General features: G+C 43.8%; 1 protein-coding gene across 3 annotated transcripts; it reads left to right on the top strand.

Moving 5' to 3' along the window:
• Positions 1-26,791, top strand: rnf220b (ring finger protein 220b). 3 transcript variants are annotated; one of them, XM_046392896.1, is made up of 16 exons: positions 1-325; positions 1,702-2,313; positions 18,156-18,282; positions 19,241-19,283; positions 19,375-19,467; positions 20,221-20,263; positions 20,582-20,671; positions 22,269-22,312; positions 22,653-22,740; positions 23,125-23,221; positions 23,495-23,554; positions 23,679-23,755; positions 23,871-23,955; positions 25,316-25,424; positions 25,914-25,988; positions 26,095-26,791. In XM_046392896.1, exons 2-16 carry the CDS (start codon positions 1,722-1,724, stop codon positions 26,164-26,166), a joined length of 1,695 nt encoding a protein of 564 aa, XP_046248852.1. In that variant the 5' UTR covers positions 1-325; positions 1,702-1,721; the 3' UTR covers positions 26,167-26,791. The 3 variants fall into 3 exon arrangements, with proteins under 3 accessions (XP_046248852.1, XP_046248851.1, XP_046248850.1); XM_046392895.1 differs by having other exon boundaries at positions 23,673-23,755; XM_046392894.1 differs by having other exon boundaries at positions 23,664-23,755.
• Positions 26,792-27,827: the final 1,036 nt, after the last annotated feature.

Genomic DNA, 27,827 nt, shown 5'->3' with positions numbered 1-27,827 from the left:
GAGCGCAAGAAGGAGAAGACCAACAGAGACCGACCCGCAGCCAGTCCAGTCACTGAAGCCCCGATCCTTCCCCAGAAACGCGGCGACTACATCTCCTAAACTACACCCAGCCCGGCGCTAACTCGCTCTTTAACACTCGCAACATCTGGAGGAGGACTGGAAAAGCCGGCGCTGCCCGCAGCTGCACCTTTTTTTTTCTTTCTCTTCTTTTTTTCCCCCTGCGCGGCCAGGAGAAAGTGCCGCGTCCTTAGAAATTAGAAGTTGAAAGAGAAAGGAGAGTGAGAGAGTTGGCAGACGGACGACTGATTCTCGCTTCGAGTACAAGGTAAGTACCGGCTGATGCTGAGCGATAACACAAGTCATTACAGCTTCATCCGTTTTAATTGGCTTAATTGGTTATTTGATTGCCATGTGTTCGGTCGGCTGTGAGGCTTTGTGTTGTGGTTGACGGAACTTGTGCGCTCTTGCAGGAAAAATAAACGATCTCGCTTTTTAAATCATGTAAAAGATTGAGAAACGTTTAAATCTTGCGGTATTACCGGGTCACTTTCTGACATTTTTGATTTTAGAATAGATGAAAGGTCGTGGCACCGCTGAACTGTATCTTAATTGCGATAAAAGGACATTTCTTTTGAATTAAATGTTTAAATTTTAGTTCCCATTCTGGTTAATTCAAAGAATCGATGTTTTGGGTCCTAAACTGGGGGAAAAAAGAAAAGAAAAAAAAAGAAGTTTCTCAAAAAAGGTTAAAACGTGGGCCCAAACTTTACTTTCTTATTTCGGCCTTTTCCAAGTACTTTTTCTATTTATTAAAATTTCACTTTAAGAAACAGGGCGATACAGCTAACTAGACGAAGTCGTTTTTCCAGCTCAAATATATTATTGCTCAATCTTTTTCTTATTATTTTAAAGAAACTGCAAAAAAATAAACTTAGTTAATCAGTTGATGCATTTGTGTAGATTTTTATTTCACATTTTAGGACAGAAAAGTTGTGAAACTTCAATACCGGGATGTTTATTCTGTCTAAAAAGACCCATCATAGATTTTGTTTTATCGGATCCAATGAGCAGGATTTACAATTTATTGATTTACTGTCGTTTAATTCATTACGGAGAAGAAGAAAAGAAGACTGCATCTTTTTTCCCCGAACATCGTGAGGATTTTCCCACATCTAATTGCTTATACACCACTATTAAATTTATCTTTTGCAGGCTTCGGCTACGTGTGTGTTTTATTGGCAATTTATTCCGTCGTAATTATTTACAGGAACAGTAGGCCCCCTCCAACCCTTTTCTATTGAAATTAGTCCAGAAGTGTAATTGTAAAAATGCCTCTAGAGTTGCAACTTGGTGTGTTTCACAAAATGAAGACATGAATATTTTTGGTATTTGGATCATAAAGAAATTCCCTGAAAACTTCAAACAAAATCATTTTTCCCCCAGCCTAAATCAAACTTCTTCTTATTATTATTATTTCCTTTTTTTTTACAATACAGCTCAAATGAATAATTAAATCCAGTAATGGTACAAAGAAAATAAATACTTTTTGTAAGCCACTCTTGAAAGGAAAAGGAGCCTGAAAAAGAGCGTCTTTTGTGAAACAATGTGTAATTTCTTTTCATGTCCCGTTGTGGCTCAGCCTTCATGCTCCAGCTCAACTCTCTCCTCTGACTCCGTTTGTCCTCCTTCTCCTCTCATCAGGACCACTAACAGGGAGGTGAATGGACCTCCACCGCCCCTTCAAGATGGACAGCCCCTCCTACCTGCCAGCTCCACTGGCCTCCCCCGCCCTGATGGTCCTTGCGTCCACTGCCGAGGCCGGCCGAGATGCCTCCGTCCCCTGCCAGGCTCCGAGGCCCTTCGGTGTCCCAGCCTCCGTGGAGAAAGACCTCCAGCTTCCCTTCCCCTCAGCCTCTTACACCTTCACCTCCATGTATCAGCGCCAGGGCCCCATGTCAGGCACCTTTCCCTCTAGAGACTTCCCAGCCTCCCTGCTCCATCTGCACCCCCAGTTCACCCCACCAAACCTGGACTGCTCCACCCTGAGCATGCTCAACCACAGCGGGGTAGGCGCCTTCCGACCCTTCTCCTCCCCGCAAGAGGACAGGGAGTCTGGGGTGTATCAGTCGGCTTTCACCCCTGCCAAGAGGCTGAAAAGCTGCTTCCCTGAGGTGGAGGGGAAGGAGTTTGACTTCGGCTCCCCGGGAGGTTCCCTCAAAGCTGGGGAAGACTCTGGGAGGAAGCTGTTCTCCATGTCCGGCCTGCTGTCTGATGGAGAGGCTTCATCGAGCCCAGAGGAGCGCAAAGAGCACAGTGAGTACACAACAGGCTGACAGAAGCACACATCTGATGCTTGTTTCATTGTGTAAACACACTCTGCTCTCCCTGTTCACATCTGAGGCTCACACACAATCACTCATCTCACATCTTTAAAAGTCACAGTGAAATCTACAGAGTTTAACTGGCACATCAAAGACCTTGCTCACCATGACATGACAGGGCACATAAGATTAACATATCCTGTACAGCTGCATCGACTAATGGTGACAAATTGAAAGGAGCCTTTGTGAGTGAAGACGTATGTGAAAATATTTTCCCTTCTGCACTCTAGTCTTTGTCGTCTCGTTGTACAAAGTGTTTACAGCGACTGGCTGCTACTGACTATGACACAAATAAATTGAATAGTGTCAGTTGTTCAGCTTAGTGATCATTAGCCACATATGACCATTAGGTCTATTGGAAGTCAGACTTTTCTTGGTGGCAGAGGAACACAAATACATCGGAGCGTGCGGCGGGTTGACACGGGAGGAGTGAGAGTTGGAACGAATGACACCCTGTCAGAGATAACGAGGTGGCAGAGATAGAGAGGAAGGGATGGAGGAGGATGGAGAAAAGGAGAGAGGGAGAGAGAGAGCGAGGGAGATGCGGCGATGCGCCTCAGCCAGAGCTTCCCAACGACAACCCTCAGCTCAATATGGCCGCCCACACCAGCCGTCTGATTTGTTGACAAATGAGTGGGAGAGGTGTCAGTCAGTGTGCTGCGGAGGGAGAGACGCTCCTCATTACTCCCGGGGATAATTGCCCAACGATGCGGGGGCACAACACTTGCCTCAGAGGGAGAGGGGGTTGGGGAGAGAGGGAGAAGGGACTCATGGAGGCAATGCTAGGCATGATGGGAAATCAAACCCCCTCAGTGGCAGTCGCCAAGGGGAGCGCCTGACAGATGAAAGGGCCCAGAGAAAGACAGAGAGAGGAGAGAGAGCACCCAAAGGCTTGGCGGATCAGAGGGGGACACCATCGAAAATAATGACAATGAGAAAGTTGGGGGGGGGGGGGGCAGAGATGGAGATGGGCGAAGGCAGGAGGGGGAGACGCTGATACTCGCTCTCATACATATCACCTAAAGGAAACTTTCATCCCACACATAAAGGGTGGGAGCAGGGACGAGTTGTCTTAAGAAAAGTTTGGATTGTGTGCCGTGTGTGTCTCTATGCATATATGTGTGTCTTTGTTGAAACTTGCTGATTTTTGTCGCTGGTTGGTGGCTGAGTGACAGGGCCAGGGAGGCGGAGTGGCAGGAAGGAATCTCAATATGGAATTTTAATAAGGACGGGGAAGGAAAGAGATGCCAGCCAGCATGCTGGTGTGAGAGGTGTGTCTGTCTGACAATGTTTGCTCTGTGCACTCGAGCATGCGTGCTCCCCTCACCTCCTGATTTTGGGAATCTCATTTGGGGAATGTTGACAAGGACAAAAGACAGGGTGGAATAGAACACGGGGAGCATCTCTCCTCCAAAAAATGAGTTTGGCAAAAAAATGGATTTGTGCACATTGGAAGCTGCTTTTCCAGCTTTATCCAATTAGATTGGAGCTCAGGCAAACTAAGAGCTTTAATGCAATTGAGCTCCCAGCACTTTTCTAAGTCTGACATACACTTGTTCCTCTTCACTGAGTAACAGACAGTCACTTCAGGACCAAAAGTCTTAAGTGTTAAGCTTGAAATCTCCTTGAGTTGTGAGAGTGCGTCTTCTGCTCGCATGCTGCTGCAGCGATGGCTATGACAGCACTCAGTGAAGTACAAAGTAAACCATAAAGACCTACTTTTGAACTTTTCAAGGTTTTTTTATTATTATTATTATCATTATTGAAATGATCCATGTTGGGTTTGCTTGTCCTCCCCATGTCTGTATAAGTTCTTTGGTCTACTGAGAGTATTGGTCACTGCACTGTGGGTCCCCACTGCTAGATCAAATAAAGTATTGAGGTATAAATATTCAGAAACTGTAATTTAACTAAATATACATACTTTATTGAAGTATTTTTTGAATCTGGAAGTGAAATGTTGACTCGATGCTTTTTTTCTGAACAAAGCAAAATGTCTCGGATTTCGTTTGACTTTTTGAGGACGTGCCACATGGTCTCCCAGTTTGAACACAGGTGACCAGGAGGTGTAGTTCCTCTCGTAGCTGCTCTACCCAACATGCACACAGGACACCTCTTCCTGTCTTCCTCGTATATTATTGCCAGTGCACGTCTCCTTCTGTCCACTTTGAGTCTTTCCTCTGTCGATTCTTGCCTCTGGTTCTTATCAGGGAGGGTCTGAGACGCACGGTGTGCTCTGACAGCTGTTCAAACAGCCATGCTCGCTTTCAAAGGGCAGATGTCTTCACTGGAGCGAGTCATGCTTATTTTCCTCAGGGAGATGCTTTCCGCTCCAGGCCTGGACTGGAACTAAAATGGTCCTTCACCAGAAACACAAGGTGGGAAACCAGAGGAGTGGAGTGGCAAAACACACCATGGCCAGATGCTGACGGAGTGGTCTGTGTGTGTGTGTGTGTGTCTGGTGTGTATCTTACTGTAGTGGCAAAGCTAAGTGAGAGTTGTGATAACTGGAGCCAGATGTTTGAGAGCCCCTGTGTTGTGATATGCCAAACTCCTGTGCAGTGTGGACAAAGACACTCAACTGTTGTCAGACTGGCAGTAAAGCAGTGAGTTCACCTGTTTAGCACAGCTTGTCTTGACTCTTTCTCTTTTCAAACAAATGACCAGGAGCCTGTTTCACAAGAGCGACACTGCCTACTCGTAGAACGCGAAGGATTGTCGCTTCCCGCTTCACAAATTTCTGTCTCTCATAAATTGCAATAAAGCTTGCGCGTCTCTTGCATGCAACTTGAGTCACTACAAATATACTATTCGTTTTAATTAGTGAAACAAATAGGACATTTTCTCACGTTGCAGCTTGCATGAGTTGCAAATTTGAGATTCAGACCCATAAATTGCACTCCTACTTTATATGAAGCAAATCAGTTTGCTTTTGTCAGCTGTTGTTAGTGCCAAATTATTGTCCATTACATTTCAAAATATTGCTTTTCATAACATGATTCTCCTCAGCTGTAAAATATGAATATTATTTATTTGTGTGTGTCCTCTGTGATAAAGTAAAACACAAAAGCGCTAACAGACCACCTTGTCATCAAGTGTTGACTCTGACTACAGCTATTTAACATGGATAAAACTATTCAGTGCGACAAAACCTGTACATCGGGCTTTTAAATCAGACACGGAGCTTCGACGACTTTCCTACTGGGATGAGCAGGCACTGAGAGACTCGACAAATATTCACCTCACTGTAAAGAAATCCTGCAGGAAGTTAATAGAGGGGAAACACGTAAGGGTAACACTCACTGAGGATTTTCCACCAGATGCGCTCAGAGTTTGAGTGTCCTCCAGTTAGTTATTCATAGGTTGTTAGTGGACTAGTGCGGTGCCTGAACAGAATCAATATTACATAGATTCATCTTAGATTTGGCACGTGGATTATCTCTGCCGTGAAGTTTGACGGTTTTGAGCTTGTTCCAGACACAGCTTACATGCTTTGCAGCGGGAGGTGGACGTATGTGTGCTTCGATGGATGTGACTTACATTTAAATAGATTATAGCTGACAGGTGAAAGCCACATATTTCCAAACTGTCAAGCTTTCAGAAATTAAGGACAACAGTGTTGTTTTCATCTTTCATCTTTTTTTAAGATCATCTAACTGCTTATTCGTGAAGCCGAATATTGTGCATGTTTGTGAGAATTTTTCATACACTTATTTATGTATATAAGTTTGTGTACTGACATTTCTCTCCCTCTCACACAAAGATACACATACACAAACACACACACACACACACCAGGTTATATACTCTAGCTGTGTGTGCTGATTTGATGACAGGGGGTGTCTGTGCGCCGTGTTTTGTGTGTAGCTGTCATTGACGGCTGCTCGTATTGAGTGGAGCTTCCTGTTGAAAGACACAGTGTTTACATCCCACTGGCAGCCCACAGGAGATCAATAACAGCCACTCGATGCTCATGCATACACATATAGTATCTGCTACCCGCTATTATTCCCAGGTGAATGCTCCTTATCAAGCGGACTTGTATGTGCACTCCACGCATCAACAGTTGCACTCAACGTATGCTCAGGACTATTTTTCTTTCTCTGTTGTTGTGATTTTGTGTTGGTGTCATCTGTCACGTACTAACTTTAGTAAGAAAACTGAAATAATGTAATAGAAATAAGGTGCAAACATGAACAACACAAATGGGAATGCTGGCAGGTAGAAGCAAAGAGGGAACGAGACGAGATGAACAAGCATCCAAAGTGACTAACACAAAGAAAAAAAAACATTTAAATTCGTTCATGATGTGAGTGTGTCTTTAATCAAGTTTAGGACCAATAAGCATTAATAAACCATTTGATAAACTCGTGAAAAAAAGAACAGTGAAAGTCAAGAAACAAAAGTCTTTGTCCCTGATGACAACCACAGTCTGTTTTTGAAGCTACCTTGTCCCAGATGAGTGACATCTGCAACCAGCTCGCTTGCTGACCACACTGGTTGTCTTGATTTCAAACGCTCAGGGAGGAAGCATTACAATATTAATGGCGGTTGTGTTTGATGTGAGAGCACGCCGCGGTTGACTGTTCCCCCTCCTGTTGTGATGGTAGTTTGTTCTCCTAATGTTCTCCCAAGTAAAAGAGGCTTTCATCTTGGCAGGAGGGGAAAATCTTCGCAGCTTTTTACCTCCTTCCCTTCATCTTATAAGAGCTGAAGGGAGCGTGAAAGTATTTTCCTCATGTGTTTAGATTTACATTTTATTGTCTGTTTGTGAACGCAGTGTGTGTGTGTCTGTGTGTGTTACAGAAGTTTCAGAGCATCAGGCTGTGGGACCACACGGCTTGTCGGAGACAGACAGGATTTCTATGAGTCTGGCAGTATGCCTTTACAGTAGCATGGGGAAATCTGTGTTTGTGTGTGTGTGTGGGGGGGGGGGGGGTCTTTTTGCGGTGACCGTCAGCACCTGTTAGACGGTCAACAGAATGTTCTGCCGAAACATGAGTCATAAGACATCTTGTAGTCGCTGCATCTGCCTCCATCGGCTGTTGAGATGGGCCCACATCGACAGTGCTGCTGCTGTGTAAAGAGAGGGAGGATGCTGAGAGAAAGAAAGAGAGAGAGACAAACTGAGAGAGAGAGAGAGGCAGACGGAGGGTCATAATGAGTGCAGGGCTCAGGGGTCGTTAAAACAACAGCCTTGTTTTAACAGAGGCCATCTTTCCTTTATCCCCTCTCCCTGTTTTCCCTCTTTCTACTTCTCTCTCTCTCTGCGCACCTGATCGACTTGCATCACGGTTGCCTCTGATCTCACATCAAAGACCTGGTTTGTGTGCGTGTGTGTGTACAGGAAAGGCTCAGTGTAGAGGTGGAGGGGGTATTTCTGTAGATTGCATTGCATGTTCGTAAGAAGTGGTGCACACACACACACACACACACACACACACATCTTCTGTCCTGTCCCTGGAGCCTAACAAATCAGTCAGGCAGATAGAGAGGGCAGGAAGGCCAAATGCTGGGGTTAAACACATGCTGCTGAGGAGCAGCACAGACAGACAGCAAGACCACACCAATCCAGCACCCTGGATGGCAGCCAGGAACCTACACATGTACTGTATATGTGTCATATACGGAGAGCGTGTGTTTGTGTGTGTGTGTTTGTAATAGCGCTATACTTGTGCTTGTTGTGAGTCAGTGAAGGAGCTTGACAGAAGCCACCTTTACTTTACCTCACAAATGCATGACATCCGAACATCATTCAGTGGCTTCATGAACGACTGGCAGCAGTAGATGTATGTAGATGAGCAAATATTTTTGTGAATCTTTGGGTATTTTATGGGTAAAAAAAAAAAAACAGAAGGAAAATGTTTGACTCTGATTGTACCACTTACTCATTTGCTCACAGTGTACTCTTTAAATAACCAACTCATAAATTTAGACTGTGGCAGTAATTGTCACTTTGTGGGCTTGTTAGCAAGTAGCAGACAGGCCAAGGACACATAAGTGTCAAACTCAGAATTTGGACTCTCAAATAAAACAGTAAAAGAGGAGTGATATTGGACACAGCCTGAGAGAGAAATTTAGCATTTTCAAGCAAAGGAAATTATGCATCCTCAACAAACCCACTGATCGATTTACTCACTTCCAGCGCTGCTTAGCTGTTCACAAACTCCCATCAATGCTGGTGCACCTCTGCCTCAAAGGTCAAAGTTTGCCAGGATTGACCCCTCACCCCCGCTGTGTAAGGGTGTAAACACTCCCCCAATTCTCCTCAGAGAATAACACTGGGTCTGGGCCATAAATCACAGGCCTTATAATTGATAGGAAAACAGCAGTCCTGCAGTATATAACCTTTTACGTGTCGTCTCAACTCTTTATTATGGAGCTAATGAGTGGCCGTGGATCAGGGTTAGAGCCTTGAGCGAAGGAGGTGGAAGAGGGTTTACCTCAGTAAAATACAGGCTACCGGCTACTCACACAAAAACACACTGGTGAGACAGACACACACACACACATAAATACAAAAACACAAGGACTCAGTGTGCACTCAACACAGACACACACACACCAGAGAGCAGGCAGACGCTCAGCTACACACAGGAAGGCACTCACACTGAAGGATATGCGCGTATGCAAACATTCCCTCACACACACACACACACACACATGCATATGCACACACAGTAGCTCGCAGGCTCAGCAGTGTCCATTACAGGCTTCCATTAGTATGGAGATTGTGCTAATTGTCCCCACAGACCACACATGCAGCGCTCAGCAGGCCCGTTGTGAGTCTGTGTGGCTGAGTAAGAGCGCAGACTCTGCCTTACACATCCTATTGTCTCAGCCGTCACCCTATTAGTGCAATTACAAATCAATCACTGAATGACTATGGGATACATGCTGTGGATTGTTTCAATGCAAATTATACCATTATAGCACATCAAGTGGTTATGTTACTGTGGTCGAGTTTCACATAAGAAAAGACATACAGTGCATACTTTACATCAAACAACACTGTGGAGCGTCCAACGCAACAATCCAGTTCAGAGTTTAAAATGTGTGCGGTGGGATCATGAAACAAGTTTCCAGTGGAGTTTTACCTGTTTTGAGACTTTCAAAAGAATTTGACTTTTTTTTTTCCCCCTGGAGACGAGTGTATTAATTGACTTATGGTGGCATCGATTTCAGTCCATTGTTTTTAAGATCAGAGTGACAAGTTTGATTATTTATAAGTTTTATATGCAAAATTAATTAGTTTTCCTTATTTTTAAATACCAATCTCAATGCTGATAGTTTTGGTTAATGGCTCTGATTGGATGAAAATGCTGCACTGGGTGTCATGTTGAAGTTGAAATCAGAATAAGATTTTATTTTATTTTTATACATACTCATTTATATGAGTATGTATAAAATAATTATGTATATGATTATGCTTTATTTTTCATAATATGGGTTTTAAAATATAATATAATTCTAACATAACTCTGCTGACGAATATGAGACATTTCCATTCTGCCCAGTAAACATAAAAAGCAAAATTCAGATAAAATTCATACTTATATTCACTAAAATATTACTTACTTTAATTCGCCCTGGAAAAATTGGTGTCTCTGTTCTGACAGTCTTTCTACTGATAATGAACCTTTGACTATAAGGGTCTTCATCAATATTGTCCGAAGCCAAAAATTGGTTTAAATTAGTTTGATCTTGAGTCATGGCAGCTTGTGTGTTGAGTGGGCTCCTGAGCTCTGCATAGTTTTACTGGGTGGGCTGTTCAGGGTCCTGCACACTGGAGAAGGTCCAGTCTCATTAACAGCAGCTCAAAGCTCCTGATCAGTCAAGTAGAGGAGATTGAACCGTGAGCGGCTCCTGTGTGACCCCGCTGAGCGAGAACACAGGGGAGAAGATCTATACCCGCTGGCACTGCCACAGGCCTCTTTGTTCTCCTGTGTTTGCTGACAGGGGAGATCGGAGGGGCGTATCGACGGGGGCTCACACTGCGCTGCGCTCACCAGGGCTACACACCAGTGTGTCTGCGTGTATAAATGATGCATACATGAGCACAGACACACATTTCTACCCTCCTGCTTTCTCGCACACAAACCCGTACAATGTGTGTATTATTTCACACTTTGACAAATGCGCAAATCCGCCTACACTTGCACACACACACAGACACACTCACACAATAAAACTATCAGCAGAAACAGTGATTTCTAGTCTGATGTGAAGGGTTGTGTGTCCACTCAGTGGTTGTGTTGAAGCTCCATATATCTTTCCCAGAACAAGCCTTCAGCCTCATCACTGTGGTGCTGGGATACCACGCACAGCATGCAGGGACGCTGTGCCCTTTATCCTCAAAAGAAAAAAAATCAGCAACTGTAAAAGCATTATTTATGCTCACTTTTGTTTGTAGTGTAATTCTTAATCCACATAATAGATTTCGCAATGTAGGCAACAAACTTGCAACAGCCAGTCAGTACTTATGTCTGAATTGTATGCAGTGTTATCTTCTCCTCATGCTGCAAGTCTGAGACTTCTCCTGGTAAAAGAAAACATCTGTTTAAAATAATGAATCTAATTTACATTTACATAAGTGCTTTACTGGATATTTTTAAAAAGTTTTGCTAAAAGACTTTTTCACCCTTTGAAATCAGGTAAGCCTCTGATCTCAGTGCTTTACATGCCCCTGATTCCTCTCAAGCTTTGTGTGAGGGTTACTGAAGATAAGCTGCTCAATCAACTGTATCTTTCCACTATTTGAAGATAAAACTATCGTCATCTGCCATAATTGTTTGCTCATCCAGGCAGACACAATAGCATCCTTTAGGAAGTGTGACTAACCCAAACACAGGTGTATCACAGAGCACCAGGTGCTTGTGGTCCTCTCGTACCAGCAGCTGTCAACACAGTTTCTGACAGTATCAGATGTTATCTGGAGGACAGGCGGGAGGGACAGATGGCTTATCTGTAATGGTGCCCACTGATGAGGCTGCAGGGAAGGACTCTGTGTGATGGTGTCCGAAAACTTCGACAAGTTCCGACTGGAGTTCTGCTCACACTGCCATCGAGGCCTAATGCGGGGCTTTTTTGATCACAAACCCAGCATATTGCATAGGAAAAAATCAACACTTCAGATGTTGTTCAATCTCCCTGCAGAGCGCAGGTTTCCGATGCTCACCTGCACTGCACAAAGTGTATGTGGGACAGGTGTATGGGGGGGAAGGTAGGTGGGTGCATTTTCCTCAGCAGTGCGTGTGTGCTTGCGTGTGTGTCAGCTGTCCCACATTACCGGCTGAAAAAGAAAATGTACCTTTAAGTATTCTAATCACGCAAAAACAGGGGGACATGTTTCTCTCTCTCTTTTGTTCTCTTCATTGTTAGTATCTTTTTTTGTTTCTCACCACCACCTGAGAGCTTCATCTGAGTTTTCAGAATGTGCCTTGTGCACCCGAGTCTCTTACTGAGCCTTGCTGTTTTAAAATTACCCAGAATGCATCATGTTGTTTGTTTACAGAGTTTAGGAGCATGACACAAAGCCTTAATGCTTGTGCCAGCAACCCTGAATGTACCAGAGTTGGCGCCACATTTGATAGAGCAATTTCAGGTTTGATCTCTGGGGGGTTTTATTTGAAAGGCATTTGAGGAAATGTAGAAAATCACAAACTGATGGAGAAACACACAAAATACCAAAAACTAAAAGTGCAAAACTGAAGCAGTGCATCAGTATTCAAGAGTAAGCGGACACTGCCGGAAGAGAATGTTTCCAACTGATCAATAATACAGTAAGAACTTTGTAGTTGTTGTCACTGTTATAGTACCACTGGTGATTGCTGCTATAATTAAACTCTTCAGTGACTTCCGACCACAGGGAAACACTGTTTGTCCAAGACTGTTTAGAATAGTTGAGCACTTGATGCAGGCAACAGAGCGATCGTCTCATTTTCTCCTTATTAACCACTAATTGAGAGAAAGAGCGAAAGGGGAAAAGAAAATGAGAGCAAAGTGATGAGGAGACGATGGAATAATAAGAGGGAGAGAGGCAGATAGAGAGACACAGAGAGAGAGTATTAATGGGTATTAATCAGTGGTCCGGGTAATGACGATCTGTATTTTTGGAGTCAATCTAATTATCCTCGGGATTGCGTTCTGTTTATTAGCCTCTTGATGTCTCTCAGTCTCTCTCTCTCTCTCTCTCTCTCTCTCTCTCTCTCGCTCATACACACTCACAGCAATTGTGGTTGAGATGGTCGTGACAGAAATTAGCTTACGTGCACATGCAAAAGGAAAGAAAATGTGTTGCAGTAATAAAACAAGTACACAAAATATAAATACCTCACAGCAGGTTTACATATCTGTATGAATTACTTACTTCCAGGTGTAGGGACTCAATGAAACTTTATAAAAGTTTTGCGGCAACAAACAGTAGTCAGTTTTTAGGAGAAACACCCTTGAATTTTTCAGCTAGACAGCTAATTTCTTTTGAAAAAAGGTTTACATACACAGGTGTGGTAATGAAATGAGAAGTAAAAACTTTGTCCCTCCTCATGTCAAATTTAAATTGAATATGTCGATCGTTTGAAGTGTGTTGAGAGGTTCAGGTCCTGACAGTGTGATAAAGTGTGGCATAGTTGGATCTCTACATATTTCAGTCTTTTTGGTAAATGCAGGTTGAGTGCATCAGAATGACTGACAGGCTACCGGTGAACAGCCCTATCGCTGTCCGTTGTTGGCAGTATCTTGATCCACTGTGACAGCAGTCAGCAAACGGATGTCAGAGTCTGGATTTGGCATTTGCTGCCCACAGTGAGAGCTTGGTTATGTTTCAACTTTTGGAGGATCCTAAATGCTGGTGTTCATCATTCATTCAATCATTCACCCTGGAAGTGGGGACATTTATTGCCTTTATCAGTAATTCAGACAAATGCCAAAAAATGGGGGGCAGGGCATACAGCAATGGTGAGACTGCTTATCTATATGCCTGCATATAAGCCTGAAAAAACAAAAACAATTTATTAAAAAAAGACCTGATCCCAAAGACTCAAAAAGGACTGTCAGAAGGAATCCAAAAACAGCAGAGGTTAAATACACCTGATCCAAAAACGTTCAAATAGGACCCGAACAGTCTCAATGTTTGACCTCCTTCTGCTTTTTTTCCTCTCCCTCATTTCATTTTTCATCTGTGATCATGATGCACCTTGACAGCAATTTTACTAGTAGAACTACTGAAACATAGACTCCAAACCTGCAACAAAATGGACATTTTTACGCTGTGCTGCCACAAGCAAATGGCAGCTATTTCAGAACAACACTCAGATAGATCTGCAGATACTTCCCCTTGAGGAGGTTTATAAGTAGCCTCATACTACGGCAGATATCCAAGGACAGTCCTAACTTTCCCCCTGACTTCCACTCCCTCTACAATCTGTAAGTCACTACCAAAGATCATTGAGCCATGCATCTCAATGAGGGCCAGATTGATTGGTTGGAGCGAAGCGGAGGCAGGGTTCGATCTTTGCCCTCAGGTCCTGAGAAGGGAAATATGGTCACAGGGACACAGTCACACAGCTATCCAGTCCACTCTCCATCAACAAGATGATTGGACACATACATGCTGAGCCACGCCCGCACCTGATGGAACAATTGTAGTGACTAATGGAGAAGATGAGAGAGAGAAGGAATGAGAGGGAGAGAAATTGGGGGTTTGTGCGCTGATTGACCTGTGGTCAGAGAGGTTATGTCCATTGATCTGTAGGGCAGAAGAAAAGGGCTTTGGCCTGAGGTGCTTCAGAATGAGTCTATTTGGGATTTAGGATTCTTGTCCATTCCCACCAGGAGCTTTTTCATCATCTGACTCCCCAGGACTTACAGCTGCTGTCTCCCGTTGTCCATGTAATGCACAGAGCACTACAGAGGCCAAAGGCCAATCAATGTTCTACAAGAGGTTGATACAGATCTTATTAGTCAATGAATGATCATTAGTGGTCTAACGAGGCATTGATTTGTGCAAGGGCCAAAGGTTGCGGTGGTTGTGGTGAGTGTCTTTAATACATTAAACACAATTGATTGCAGAGTAGGAGGGATATTTTTGAAGGATGCTGGAATTAGATTGGACAGCGAGAGATTTGAGGTCATGCCAGGAGAGGAAGTGTACCTTCATTGGCCATTGAATGTGGTTAGGATTGAACATGAAACCTAGCAGCATATTTGTCTTTTATGTATTGCCGGTGTAGCAATTCTGCAATTAATAAAAAGCAGATATCTAGAAGTACTAAGTCAAAGGCAAGTGGACTTGCTGTTTCAAAGGCTGGAGCTGCAGCCTTTGAAAGCTGAGGAAATGACTAGGCTCATAGCAGATGTGTTAGTACAGGGCCTATTATGTTGCTCATTAAATACCCAACCTCTCAATAGGCCATTATTTCCCCAATAAAAAACAAACGGCGGCCTGCATACTTTCCCCTCTCCCCCCTCCGCTTCAGAGGTTAGTTCTACCTCACAGACGGCAAAAAACCCTGACTAATATCCTGCATGTGATGCTTTTAAATAGGAAGCAGGCCGCGGGACAGGGTGGAGTACAGGTGTGGCAGGAGCCAATGGCTTTTATAGCCCTCTAACTCCTCTGAAAGTGTGCCAAGGACCTGCCTACACAACCCACCATTGCAGTGTTAGCCGCCAAGCGTTAACTTTACTCCCCCCGCCAATCTCTACATGCTTACTGGTTATATAGAGTCTGTGCTTGTTATGACTTTATAGAGGGATTTCTGATGTGCTTAGAGAATTGTTTGATGATTGGGATAATGATGCCAGTTGGAGTGAGTTGTCTCAGCACTTTATCGCCACTGAACACAGAGAAAAACAGACCAAGCTGACGCAAAATAAGCTCCATGTCCTCCTCCCCTTGGATGCTTGCTTGTACATCGCCTGCCATTCAAAGCTGTCCAGTCCTCCTCATGTCAATCAGAATTATACCACGTCCACAGGTTTGTCACCGAGGGGACGTTCGTCACCATGTCTCCCCTGCAGAACAGCCTTTTCATGCCCCAGCATAATGTCAGCGGGTGACATCCAGGCCTGATGTGATGTGGCATTCACTAAAGGTCACGTTAGGCATCTTCGCTCTGTCTGCATCAGCAGAACTGGCAGCCGTCATATGGGCGCTGGCGTCGGCCATTACCAGGGCCCTCAAGGGGACTCGGTGCTTTGAGGATTTGTCAGCGGGATTCTGATCTCTCTGTTTCGGTGGTGAACACTGAATGCAGGGCAGTCACAGTCTGCGTGGTGATGCAGAACAACAGAAACTGGATTTGACCATCAATCATATAAGGGGATGAGGAGGACGGTGATATCTTGTTTTGTTTCAGAACATAAACTGTACTATCTCATGATGCTCTTGATAGCAGGGATGGGGTGGAGACATATCGTAGCATTTTGATGGGTTATTCGCCCCCAGGTGTGTGTTCTTTTCAAATCCACAGGGAGATAAGACTTAGACTGCATTCAGGCATGTTTGTGTGTGCTCAACTGTGTGATTCCTTCCTGAAAGCATGCTATTTAAATTCATTTATTTTCCTTGACAATCCATTTTTTTTATTTTCCTGTGGTACATAAATGCTCCATTCTAAGGTGATTATGAAAATAGTTAATTCAATTTTGAAGTGACCACAAAATAAGGATAAAAGTGAAATTATGCCCCTCTGATTCACACAATTTGTTCAATTGAAAAAAGACTTAAATATAGCCGAAGAAACTTCCTCCCATACGGGATCAGTGAGTGAAGAGAGCAAATGGCAGCTGGACAAAAGCTAGACATCTAGGAAAAGAGGTCCTGAACTGGCGAGACACAAAGACAGAAAAAGGAAACAATCAGAGACACAGAGACAGTGAATCCATTAGGAGGTGAGCCAGTCAAACTCAGCACGGCCTGGTGAGAGAGGACCAATCCATCCAAGCCAGTTGCCGTAGTGAGGGAACAGTTAACAAGCCCCACAGGCAGATTTTACAGCCCCCTGTTGTGTGTCTGAGACCCCCCAGGCTGAAGAGGGGCTGAGGCTGACTGATACTGACAGGGTTTATATGGGCGGGAGTGCAGAGCAGCGGGGGATGGAAACGTGTAAAAAAGGTAGTCATGAACCAACAACTGTCACTTATGAGAGGGCAGCACAAGCATCGAGTCAGGCCTCAGCAAAACCATGTACACACACACACACACACACACACACTCATCCATCTATACATCCAAGCATGCCCACTCCCACACTATTAAATCAGATGTTTGTGTGGAGCAGAGGTGAATGGGTGGGGGAGAGGCTGTAGTAAAAGGAGGGGGGCTTATCCAAAAAGTGGACCAATAAAACACCTGAAAATCAAATCCCATTGCTCTTATCGCGGCGCCATTCAGAGACGTTATCTGTGCAGGTAATGTGGTTATAAATTCAATTTCAGCCCAGAGATTTCATTGTTTACTGATGCCTGCATGTTCCGGGCGGCAGAGCGCAGAAAGCCCGGGAACGTTCGATGCGTGTCGGGAAAAGTCATTTAGGCTTCCGCGAGGGGATGCAAAAAAGGCGAGGTGGGGTGTGTGTGTATGTGTGTGTGTGTGTGTGTGTGTTGGAGGGGGGGGGGTGAAACCAGGAGAACTGTCACTCTCTCAAGGACACCCGACTCCTCTTTCTATTTTCCACCCCATGTTTTATTTAGAGCCCATTTTGTCCTATTTGGTTCCTCATTATGGGGGCTCATAGCTCCACTGATGTCAGGAGACAGACATGGACATCAGAGCTCGTCATGCAGCTGGTCATTTGGAGTGGAGCTGGAGAAAAGTATTAGGATAATATGGTCTTCAATGAAGTTTAGTCCACTGTACTCTACATTTAGGGGTCAAGACTCTCAAAAATACTAATGCATTTGCATTGCTCTATATTTAAAAGTGTTAAATTGTGTTTGTCACCACTGTCATTTGTTTTCCCTTGACTGTGCCGAGATGGGAAATTAGGTGCATCTTGCCTACTAGCTCTCACCACTTGATTGATGGCTTTCAGGAGTAAATCACCTCATCTACTAGGTAAAATCTTGATATAGTAGAGCTGCTCCAGCTCCCAGCTGGCTGCTTATGGCAGTAATCCATCAGTGAGGCCCAATGGGCCGAGTGGCCCTCCTGGGTAATGTTCCTATTGACAGCCTATGATGTCAACACACTGACAGCGGAAGGCCTCAGTAGTGAGTCGCTGTGTTTACGTGTGTGTGTAACCTTATCTTACTGTCAATAGTGCATATGGGTCTGCTGAACTCACACATAATCACACACACAGTGAAGGCTGATTTCAACTACAACAATCCTGTGAGTTAAGAGCAGGTGTCCAGGAGCTTAAGATACTGACCGTGTAATCCCAACATCCCCAGCTTGATTCCAGCTTGAAATTTTTGTTGTATGTCATACTTTCTCTCTCTCTCTCTCTCTCTCTCTCTCTCTCTCTCTCACTTCTCTACTGAGTGAGAACTTCTCTTCACTGTGCAGTTAAGTGAGTGGGTAGATTAGACATAGATGGGCATTTCTCAGAAATTATTCAGTTAAGACAAACTACAGATTATAAAAACAGAAGAAACAAAGTCCCTGCCTGACTTACAAAAGAGGTTTCAATTCATTTAAATCTTGAGTACTGAATGAAAAGAAAACTCACCACATTATCTGTCCATGGTAAACTGTTAAATGCTCTGTGGCACAAACAATCGTTTCCTAGCATGAAAAAACATCTCTTTTAATTCTCTCCTCTTATCCAGGTAAAGTGAAGGGTCTGTATGACACTCAGGCCCCAGTTTGTCCAGTCTGCCAGGCTGTTCTGCGACCAGGAGAGCTGCAAGACCACATGGAGCAGGAGTTGTCCAAACTCGCTCAGCTACAAATCAGGTATCACGAGCTGATCAAACTGTCTGATCTCACTCCACACACATTATAAATCAGTAAATCTTCTTCCACTGCCTTTATTTATGTTATGCCATCGAGTGGCTTTATTGTCGAGAATCACATCTTCACAGTCTCCTTCTAACCGGTTTCTTTTCTTTTCACTTTCTCCATTTGTCCATTTGTCATTTTCTTCCTGTTTTGCAGTCCAGGGTTTCTTTTCTGTTCAGTTTTCAGGTGATAATTAATGTTGACAGATTCTGTAGCTAGAGGCCTCCCTCCTCCCCCTCTGCAGTTTCCCCAGGTGGTATCTCCCGTCTTCTCTGTCACCTGCGTGCAGTGTTTACAAGCTGCCTCATTGTTCCCTACATATTTCATATTACAGCCTCCAACCTCGAGGCCACAAATCATACAGCGGGTGGATAATGTCCTGATAATGGCTGCTTTGGGCCCTGCACACACCCTACACACACTCACAGTCTAAAACATACACAAGAGGACCAGAGGTGCACATACACACACAAACACGCATGCACACACATATACACACACATATCCACACACACACACATACACACATTACATTCTGCTTAGACCAGAAGAATGATTCCTCCAATAAAGACATTACACTCCAAATCTGCTTAACGACCGCTCCGTGGACAGTAATGGTTTCAAATTGAACTTGGCCCACAGGGACACTGTGTGTGTGTGTGTGTGTGTGTGTGTGTGTGTGTGTGTGTGATAGTAGTGTGACAGACATAAAGTGTAAAACTAGGTTATGCACAAACTTGTATACAAAGTCAGACAAGATAAAAGCAGAGGTTATTTATGAGATGACATTTAAAAGACAATATTGTGTTTGTGTATTTTATAGGAACACGCTGTAGTTGATTTGTGCCTGTGTTGGCTATCCAAGCTTGTTTGCCTTGCGAGCTTGCATATAATTTCCCTCTTTTCTCTGCAGTGCCACTCCGGTGCAGCATGAGCACCTCATAAGGACGCCGAAGGTAAACAGTTGATATCACTGACGAGTTTCAAGAGAGCTTAGCGGCTTTCATCGCGCCTCTGATGCTCTTCATCTCTCCGTTCTTTCTCCAGTCTCTCTCGCTGTCTCTGCACATCAAGCGTGAAGGAGGTTCTCCCACCTCGCCCCCTCGACCGTCTGAGGACACCCACTCTGACCGATACCAGGTGAGGGTGAATAATAGGGTAAAATAACATACGAAGATGTAGAGAGTGACGCGATTGTACATTTATGCGCATTGTAAGCAGTGATGGATGAATGCACGCCATGTTTCCAAAACTTTAAGGAGTGCATTTTGTTAAACTGTAAGGGCTGATTAAAATGAAAGGTTTAAAGTCGTGTAAACTAAAAATATACAGTTAGTTATGTTATCTGTCAGGTTTATTCTGCAGGTAGTTGGTGAAGTGATTCTGTTTCAGGTAGTTTTGTGTGTGTGTCACTTCTTCTGACCAGTGCAATAAAACACCACCAGACTAGTAGTTAGCAACATCATAAAAACTTTGTTTTTTTCCTGGTGTGGTGCCAGTGACTCATAGGTTTTATGATGTGGGGTTGATCAAATGCTGTGCTCAGCACTCACTTAAAAGTAATAAGTTCATCAGGAGTCAAGTCAAGTCAATTTATTTCCATAGCTCAAAAAGCACAGGTTTGTCGCAAAGGACTTCACGACCTGAGCAACACCTTGCAGTAGACTTCAGTAGACAATATGAAGAAACAGACTGCCAATATTAGTACAAACATTTCAAATTAAGTAGATACTGATAAAAAGATGGCTCTCTAATAAAGCTCCTCACTAAATGTTAGAAATGAGGACACCCAGCTCACCACCGTGCTGCTGCTCATTTGGTCCATTTGAAATGCGAATGAAAGCTAAAGTTTAAACTATGAAACATCCCGATGTCTCTTTGTGTTTGTTGCAGACGTTTCTTCGTGTGAGGGCCAACAGACACACCAGACTAAACGGTAGGTGGATGCATGCCAAGTGGACTAACTGTTGTGTTTCATTACTGCTGACTCAGTTTGTCATTGAGAGAAAGCTTAGTACAGAAAACCCTGTCAGGCCTGCAGTTTTAAATGGCTTTGAATGTGTTAAAAAGAAAGTAACGAGTCAGAGTAGTTTCCATTGTTCCCACTGATGCGACCAGTTGTGTGTTTCGAGCCCTCTCCATCACCAGTCGTTCAGATATCACCCTTTTTCCCACCACTTCTCCACCGGCCTAGCGCCCACACGAGCAGAGGAGCTATTAACCTTTCAACTGTGACCTCTTGATATGTTAACAGTCGATGACCTCTGCTGGTGCAGGTGCTACGTCAAATCTGCCCCATTACGCCCCCACAGCGCAGGAGCCCACCTAGACTGCACACAAGCTGGTAAGACACACCAAGAAGCTCTTTCTTCACCATCAACTGTAATGAGCAGCTGCTGAGTTTTACTTCCAGTCTCTCAATTTAAAGAACAGATGTGAACAGATCTAGGGCTTTTAAGTCAGAGCTATAGTTTTATCAAACCGGGTATCTCCAAAATGTCAACTTTTCATGAAATAGGACAATGTTTCATGCCTTTGTGCTGGTGTTTTTCCTCTCAGTATGTCATTAACAAAGGGCTGTTACCATAAACTATCAAGTGACGATCTGAAGAACATTTGAAAGGGTGGGGTGAACACGAGGATTTTCACGACTTGTTCTCATTAAAACTGATCTATGAAGCAAACTAAATGGTTTGTGATTTAGAAATGATTAGTAAAGTCATTACGTACAGTTTAAAAATCCTTTATTAAAAAGCAGCACCAGTTGATAACGCAATAAAAGAAACAGTGATAAAACAGTAACCATTCGAAGCCTTTCAAAGGTGATATGTTAGTGTTTCTGCGCTGATACAGACATGCAGACCCGCAGAGCATCCTTTAAGCTGCCACTGACATCTTACTACTGTTATTATTACCACTGAGATTCCCCAGCTCTTAGCTGACTCTTCAAACTGCCGGTGCTGTCGAGGTCTGTTAGCCTTTATTGGGCCTTATAACAGGACAGCATAATGAGCTTCTAAATACATGTCAGGGAGGGAAAAAGAAGAAGGGAGGAGGAAGGGACTCCTCTGTTGATTAATCAACCTCTCTCTCTCTCTCCTCCTCTCTGTCTGATGAGCTCTTCCTCATCTATGACCATCTCTTTAACCCTCATTATGTTCGCTGGGATGGTGGCGATCGGGTCACGGCCACCAGCTCTCTGTGTGTTCACCACCCTTCACTTCCCCCCCCTCCCTCAGGGGCCACTGTCATCCAGTGGGAATTAGAGGGCCCTAAAACTTAATGTCCCCTCATGCAATCTGCAGTTGGTCAGGTCACAGTGGGAGAGGAGGTGCAGTTGGTGTTCTGCCATGTTAACTTTTATATCGGAGAGGAGAGCTGGGCGGAGGAGGAGGAGGGTTGCGATGACAGGATGGAGATGGGAGGAATGTTTGGCATTCACTGCCGAAAAACAATGCAAGTTCTTGTGATGGTTAATGTGCATGTAAGGGAGCTCAAACAACAAAAGAAAATGTTGTTTTTTAATGTTATTTTTGAATGTTATATATTTCATAGACGAGACTCAGTAATCCCAAAGCTGTCCTTGTTTAGGCTTGTCCTTGTACTTCCTCTTTGTTTTCAGTAGGTGTGGTCTGGTTGCAGTTTTACTTCGCTCAAATACTTTGGGACTTCCATCACAAACTGCTGCCTGTTTCTAACTTCCTTCATGTTTTTTATTTTTGCTGGAGGAATTTTATCACTTGTAAAATATTTGTGCAACAGTTAATTTATTCATCTATTCATTCAAATCTGCAGTCAGTAATAAAGTTTGTATAAAGTTTGAGAGTTACTGAGTAAGACATGAGCTCACAAAAAAAGCTATAAAGACATACAACTAAAGCAATTGCCTGCGATGATCCGTATCGCCATTTCATCTGTCTGTGTCTTCTGCCCGTTTCCAGTCAGGATCGGGAAGCTGAAGAGGAGGAAACCAGAAGAGGGACAGGTATGTTTTTTTCTTTAGTTTCTTTTTTTAAAAAGACCTTTAAAAGTGTTTGATTTCTCGACATTTTTATTGTAACCGGAGATGAATATATAGCGGGCAGACCTCAGGTTGGGAGAATGTCTGTGGTGCAAACCCCCCCGACCCCCCCTTGACTGCGTTTGTTCACGTAGCATCAGGATCACTGTCAGCTCGCTGTGTATCCATGTGAAAACACCGGCGGCGTCGGTTCACAGCTATGAAAACGAAGCAGCAGATACGTAGCCTGAGGCTATGGGAGACATACGGACTTTTTCACCGAGACACATTGTGTATGTTATGTGTGTGCATGTGTGTGTTGTAGGAGGGCTCAGTTGACCTGGTGCCATTGGAGGATGAGTGGAATGAGAGGAGAAGGATACACATGACGTCTGTAGTCGGAGGTTTTAAAGGTAAGAACAAGGTACCCGTGTGTGTGTGTGTGTGTGTGTGTGTGTGTCTTGTTCAGTGGAGGGTGAATAATGTGACTGAGTGACAGTTGGAAAACCACTGAACTTTTCAGTCCAGATTACAGTGGAGCAGGATGCCTCGAAGGTTAGCTTTCACTTAACAGCTTCCTTCACCCGAATGGGAAGCTCTGACCTGCAAACTTGTTACACTCTGACGGACAGACGCAAGCAGAGCGATAGAGAGACGGGCAGCGTCACATTTTTGTGCAGCTAAAATCCACCTTATTGTGACCTCAGAAATAAAAACTTTTCTGCTTCTTTTCACAAGCAGCTTCACACACCCACGAGAACACCAACAAAACGTGTGCTGTGAAAATGTCTCGTCAGGTGCAGTCCTGGTGAGCACCACTTCTAAGGAGTGTCGAGACAGCGACGCAGACCTGGATGTGGATGGAGATGATACGCTGGAGTACGGCAGAGCACAGTATCCTTTGCAGCAATCGCAGCAGCAGCAGCAGCGCTGACTTTTGCTGTATAGCGTATGTTTGAGTTTGAAACTGGAAAAAAAGCAACAAGAAAAACCTTCACCTGGACACATTGTGACTAATCAGTGGATTCAGTGTAAACACTTTATTCAGTTTTCTCCTTTACCTTTAGACAAACTGTCACAGTATGTAGTGTTCCTCAGCAGTTTGCAGGTTTGAAAGTCTTACATGTCGTTAGCTTTGTGTTGTTGTTTCCTGACCTTTGTCCTCAGATACACTGAGACAGATGTCATCCCCTGCTCAGGAGAAAGCTCCAAGGAGACAACAGTGAAGTAAGCGTCCCACCTGAAAGATGTGAAAATTATTAGCCTGTTCCCTATCATTTGTCATAGCTGATATTTTTTGGCTTTTAAATGTCTATTTTGTCCTGCCTTACTTCAGCAGCACCAGCGGCAGCAGCAGCAGCAGCAGCAGCAGCAGCACGTTACTGGACTCCAGAGTAAACCTAGAATTTTCCAAATGGTCAAACAACGGTGAGTTCAGCAAATTTTGAATGAACTGACTGATTGAAAAGAAAAGGAGAATTGTATAAGAACAAGACCTTTATTTAACTTTTTATGTGTTTTATTCGTGTGCTTGTTTACTCAGGGAGTCCATCTACCAGCAGTGGAGACAAAGTGGACGGCAGCATGTCTGGTCTCCCCAGAACCTGCAAAAACACTGAGATTGAAACGTAAGTTTGTATAATATGCTTCAGGGTTATAATACTTATAATGCACATTTGAGTGACATTTCTCAGTGCTAAAGATATCGTCACTGCTAATAACCTCAAAAGATCTAAATGTAAGTGATATAATGAACTTCTGGTTGTCATTTTTACAAACTTTTCAACAGGTACAAGAGTTTGGTTTAGATTTTTTGACTCCTCATTTGAAGAAACAACAAATAAATGTAATATTATAATACAACAAGAGACTATTTTCTTGTCCTGTGTACTTAACTTCTATTGTCAGAATGAAATTAGTCTGTGGCAGGGCGGCGCGGTGGTGCTATAGTTAACCCTGTCGCCTCACAGCGAGAGGGTTTCAGGTTCAAATCCTGGTCTGGACCCTTCTGTGTGGAGTTTGCATGTTCTTCCTGTGTCTGCGTGGGTTTTCTCCAGGTACTCCAGCTTCCTCCCACAATCCCAAAAACATGCACGTTAGGTTAATTGGCTACTCTATATTGCCCCTAGGTGTGAGTGTGTGTGAGATTGTCTGTCTTTGTGTGTCAGCCCTGGCGCTGACTGGCGAGCAGAGTGTATCCTGCCTCTCGCCCATAGTCAGCTGGGATAGGTGACGCTGATGGTTAAGTGGCATAGAAAACGAAGGGATGGATGGTCTGTGGCAGCTTCATCATCACTTACTGCTCAAGATGGTCATTTTTAGGATATAGAAATTTTCTTTTTTGTTTAAACTTAAAATGGTTTCGGCCCCCGAACTGAGACCAACTCAGAAATCATTCAAAAGTTAGGTAGGTTGGGTGTAGTGAATCCCATTTGTCAGTCATCAGCCAATCAGAGTGGAGGAAGAGTAACAATACCTTACGGTAAAGTATACTTTGGTTGCCCGACTCTCTGTGTCGCATCACCTGCTCCCACCAGCGTGATACATGATACTAAATCAATGTAATGAGATCATCAATCAAGGTCACAGCAGGCAACGCACGCATGTACACACATTTCATCACACTTAATGCGATGTAGCCCGTCTGCCTCGCTGTACAGTATGTTTGCACATATAGTCTATCCTGTAAATTGTAGGGTGTCTGAGGGTATGTCTATCTCTGTGAGGACCCCGACGCCTCACCTCACCGCCCCCTCCGTCCTCAGCCTATGATAAATGAGACAGCGAATGCAGGCGGTGTGATTGCTGATAAATTTCATGCTCAGTGTCCATGTTGGCGAGCGAATAATTTAATCTGTCTTCGATTTATAAATGACTCTCCAGTGTCTCACTAACTGTCCCATCTCCTCCCATCTCCCCTCCTGGTACCGTCCATTTTATCTGTGTGTGTGTGTGTGTGTGTGTGTGCGCGCGCATGCATGTGTGCAGGCTCTCAGAGGACTCCACACTGACAACTCTGGATGCACTTAAAGCTCGGATACGGGATTTGGAGAAACAGTTGTCTAAAGGAGACAGATTTAAATGCCTCATCTGCATGGTGAGTCGGAGGCAAATTAAATGGTCGGAGCAGACAACACAAAATAGAGACAACAGAAACTTCTAACATTCCTGCAGGGAAATCATTTAAAAAATGGTGTGACAGCACACTTAGTGGGCATGAAATTTTAAACATATGTCATAGCTCGGTATATAAAACAAATCTTGGTCTTGAAACCTTGTTCTGACACTGAAAATTGTTTTACTTTACTACTCTATTACTTTAAATTGTTTCAATAAAAGTGTATTCAATAAAAACAGAGTTCTCAGCTGCAGCCTTTTCCTGCATGTCAGCCCTCCCGTCCTCCATCCAATGCATGTCCAATGCAACTAAAGGCACCAAAAGCCTGGAAATAACAATAATAATAGAAAAGTTGATTTAACTGGGAGCATCTTTCAGTGCTCTAATTGTAGTTGCATATGGACATCTAGTGGCTGCTTTTAGTACTACAGTGAGGAGTCCTCATCACCTGGTGTTTTCTCTCTGCAGGACACATACACGACCCCTCTCACCTCCATCCAGTGCTGGCATGTTCACTGTGAGGAGTGTTGGCTTCGAACTCTTGTAAGCCATCAGATTTGTTGACTCACATAAACATCAAAGGGAGCTAAATGACCAGAAAATGTTATATGTCTCATTTTATCTTTTATGTTTTGGTTTTTCTTATTAGGGAGCAAAGAAGTTGTGTCCTCAGTGCAACACCATCACCTCACCTGGAGACCTGAGGCGAGTCTTCCTGTGATGTAACCACACACAAAACGAGGGGAGGGGCCTCCAATCAGGGGTGGACTTGTGCGCAGCTGGCCTGTCATAGACTCCGATCCTCCTCTTCCTCATACCTTTCTGGTCCTACCTGTTCGTCACTGTACTCCTAACAGCCACTAATCCCTGAACAGAACAGAAAGTGTGACCTCCCTCCACAGCCCTGTACAGTATCCACGTTCCTGCCGCATCGACGCCAACCAGATCAGAAGAAACATCGAAACACCGACTGAGAGCTCAGGCACTGAAATACAGATTTAAAAAAAAGATGCTTTGGGATAATATTCATCGTTTTGTAATCCTCTTTTTTCTGTTTTATGAGGAAAAAACAGCTAAATCACATGCAAAGCACATGTACATAGTTTTGTGTATGTTTGGATTGGTGTGTATATATGATGTTGACAAGCAGAACAACCACACTTTATTTACTGTACAGACTTTGTCTTTGCTTAGATCATTTATTATTTGTGTAGCTCCTGTAGGGTGGAAACATTTGCAGTAATCTCAACATATTCAGGCTCATTTTGTCTTCGTCACTGACGTGTTTCTTTGTATAGGCTCATTAAATCTAATTTTACCAATGTTAATACAATAAAACGTCCAACGTGTCCAAAAAATTGCTGCATCACTATATATTTTAACTGCTGGAGATAACGCGAACATTCACATGTTGAATTTAGATGCGTGAATAGCCAGCAAGCATCTTGTGTTGTTTGGGCCTGTTGTGTTATGATCACTGGTGTGTAAGCCCTTGAAGAAGTGGGTCGCAGCAGGATTAGCCAGGCAGAGCCCATTGCAGCTCATCTAGAGTCAAGGGACCCTGCTATTCTGAGCTTTTAGAAGCCAGAAGACCACTCAGACCTCCGCAAGTTTCAACCAAACAAGGAAGGGAAACACCACAAAAATCTTCACTTCCTTACAGTTAACGGCAGGATGTAATTTAGGGTCTGACAACAGTTTTGAATTTTATGTATGAATTCCTTTCAATTTTCAAATTGTAACTCCATTATAGTTGGGAAAAGTGAAAGGCCAGAACATGTGCTTCCATCATTTCCAGCACTTTGACCTGCAGCTGCTCTAGCAGAGCTGCGTTACAGACTCCGATTGTAGTCACCAGCTTCCAGATATGACAATATGTAACTTTGCTGGGTGTGAACAAGGCTTTTCTGAAAAGTAACAACACTCAGTGTGAAACTATCCAGGATGAAGATAAATATGTGTCTTCCTTCTTCATTCACAAACAAGTTTTGTTCGATTTTAACGATCCTGTAAGGAAATATCAGTAATTATTACAGTATGTCTACCTCTTTAACCTTAACTTGACTTTTACTTTGAAAGTCAAAATCCCCAATCCTTTCAAAGCTTCTGTTTCAGTCCACTGTAGTGGACAGTGAACAGGGAATCAGGGAACAGTGAAATGATCATTTGTTACAAATCTGCTTTGCCCTCACAGTCTTGTGACTTGTGTGGATAAAAACAAGCCAGCATGCGCAAGTGTGATTGGTCATTGAGCTGAAGGGAGGTGGTGGTAATTCAGACTGACAGTGAGCTGCTTCATCAATCTGACCGACACAAACACACACAGAGACACACTCATTGTAAACACTTCATTAAGAAGGCTGACCGAAGAATCATCTGCTG

This window comes from Scatophagus argus, chromosome 6 (genome assembly GCF_020382885.2).
Source record: "Scatophagus argus isolate fScaArg1 chromosome 6, fScaArg1.pri, whole genome shotgun sequence".
Taxonomy (NCBI): Eukaryota; Metazoa; Chordata; class Actinopteri; family Scatophagidae; genus Scatophagus; species Scatophagus argus.
This window is presented reverse-complemented; position numbering and strand designations above follow the sequence as displayed.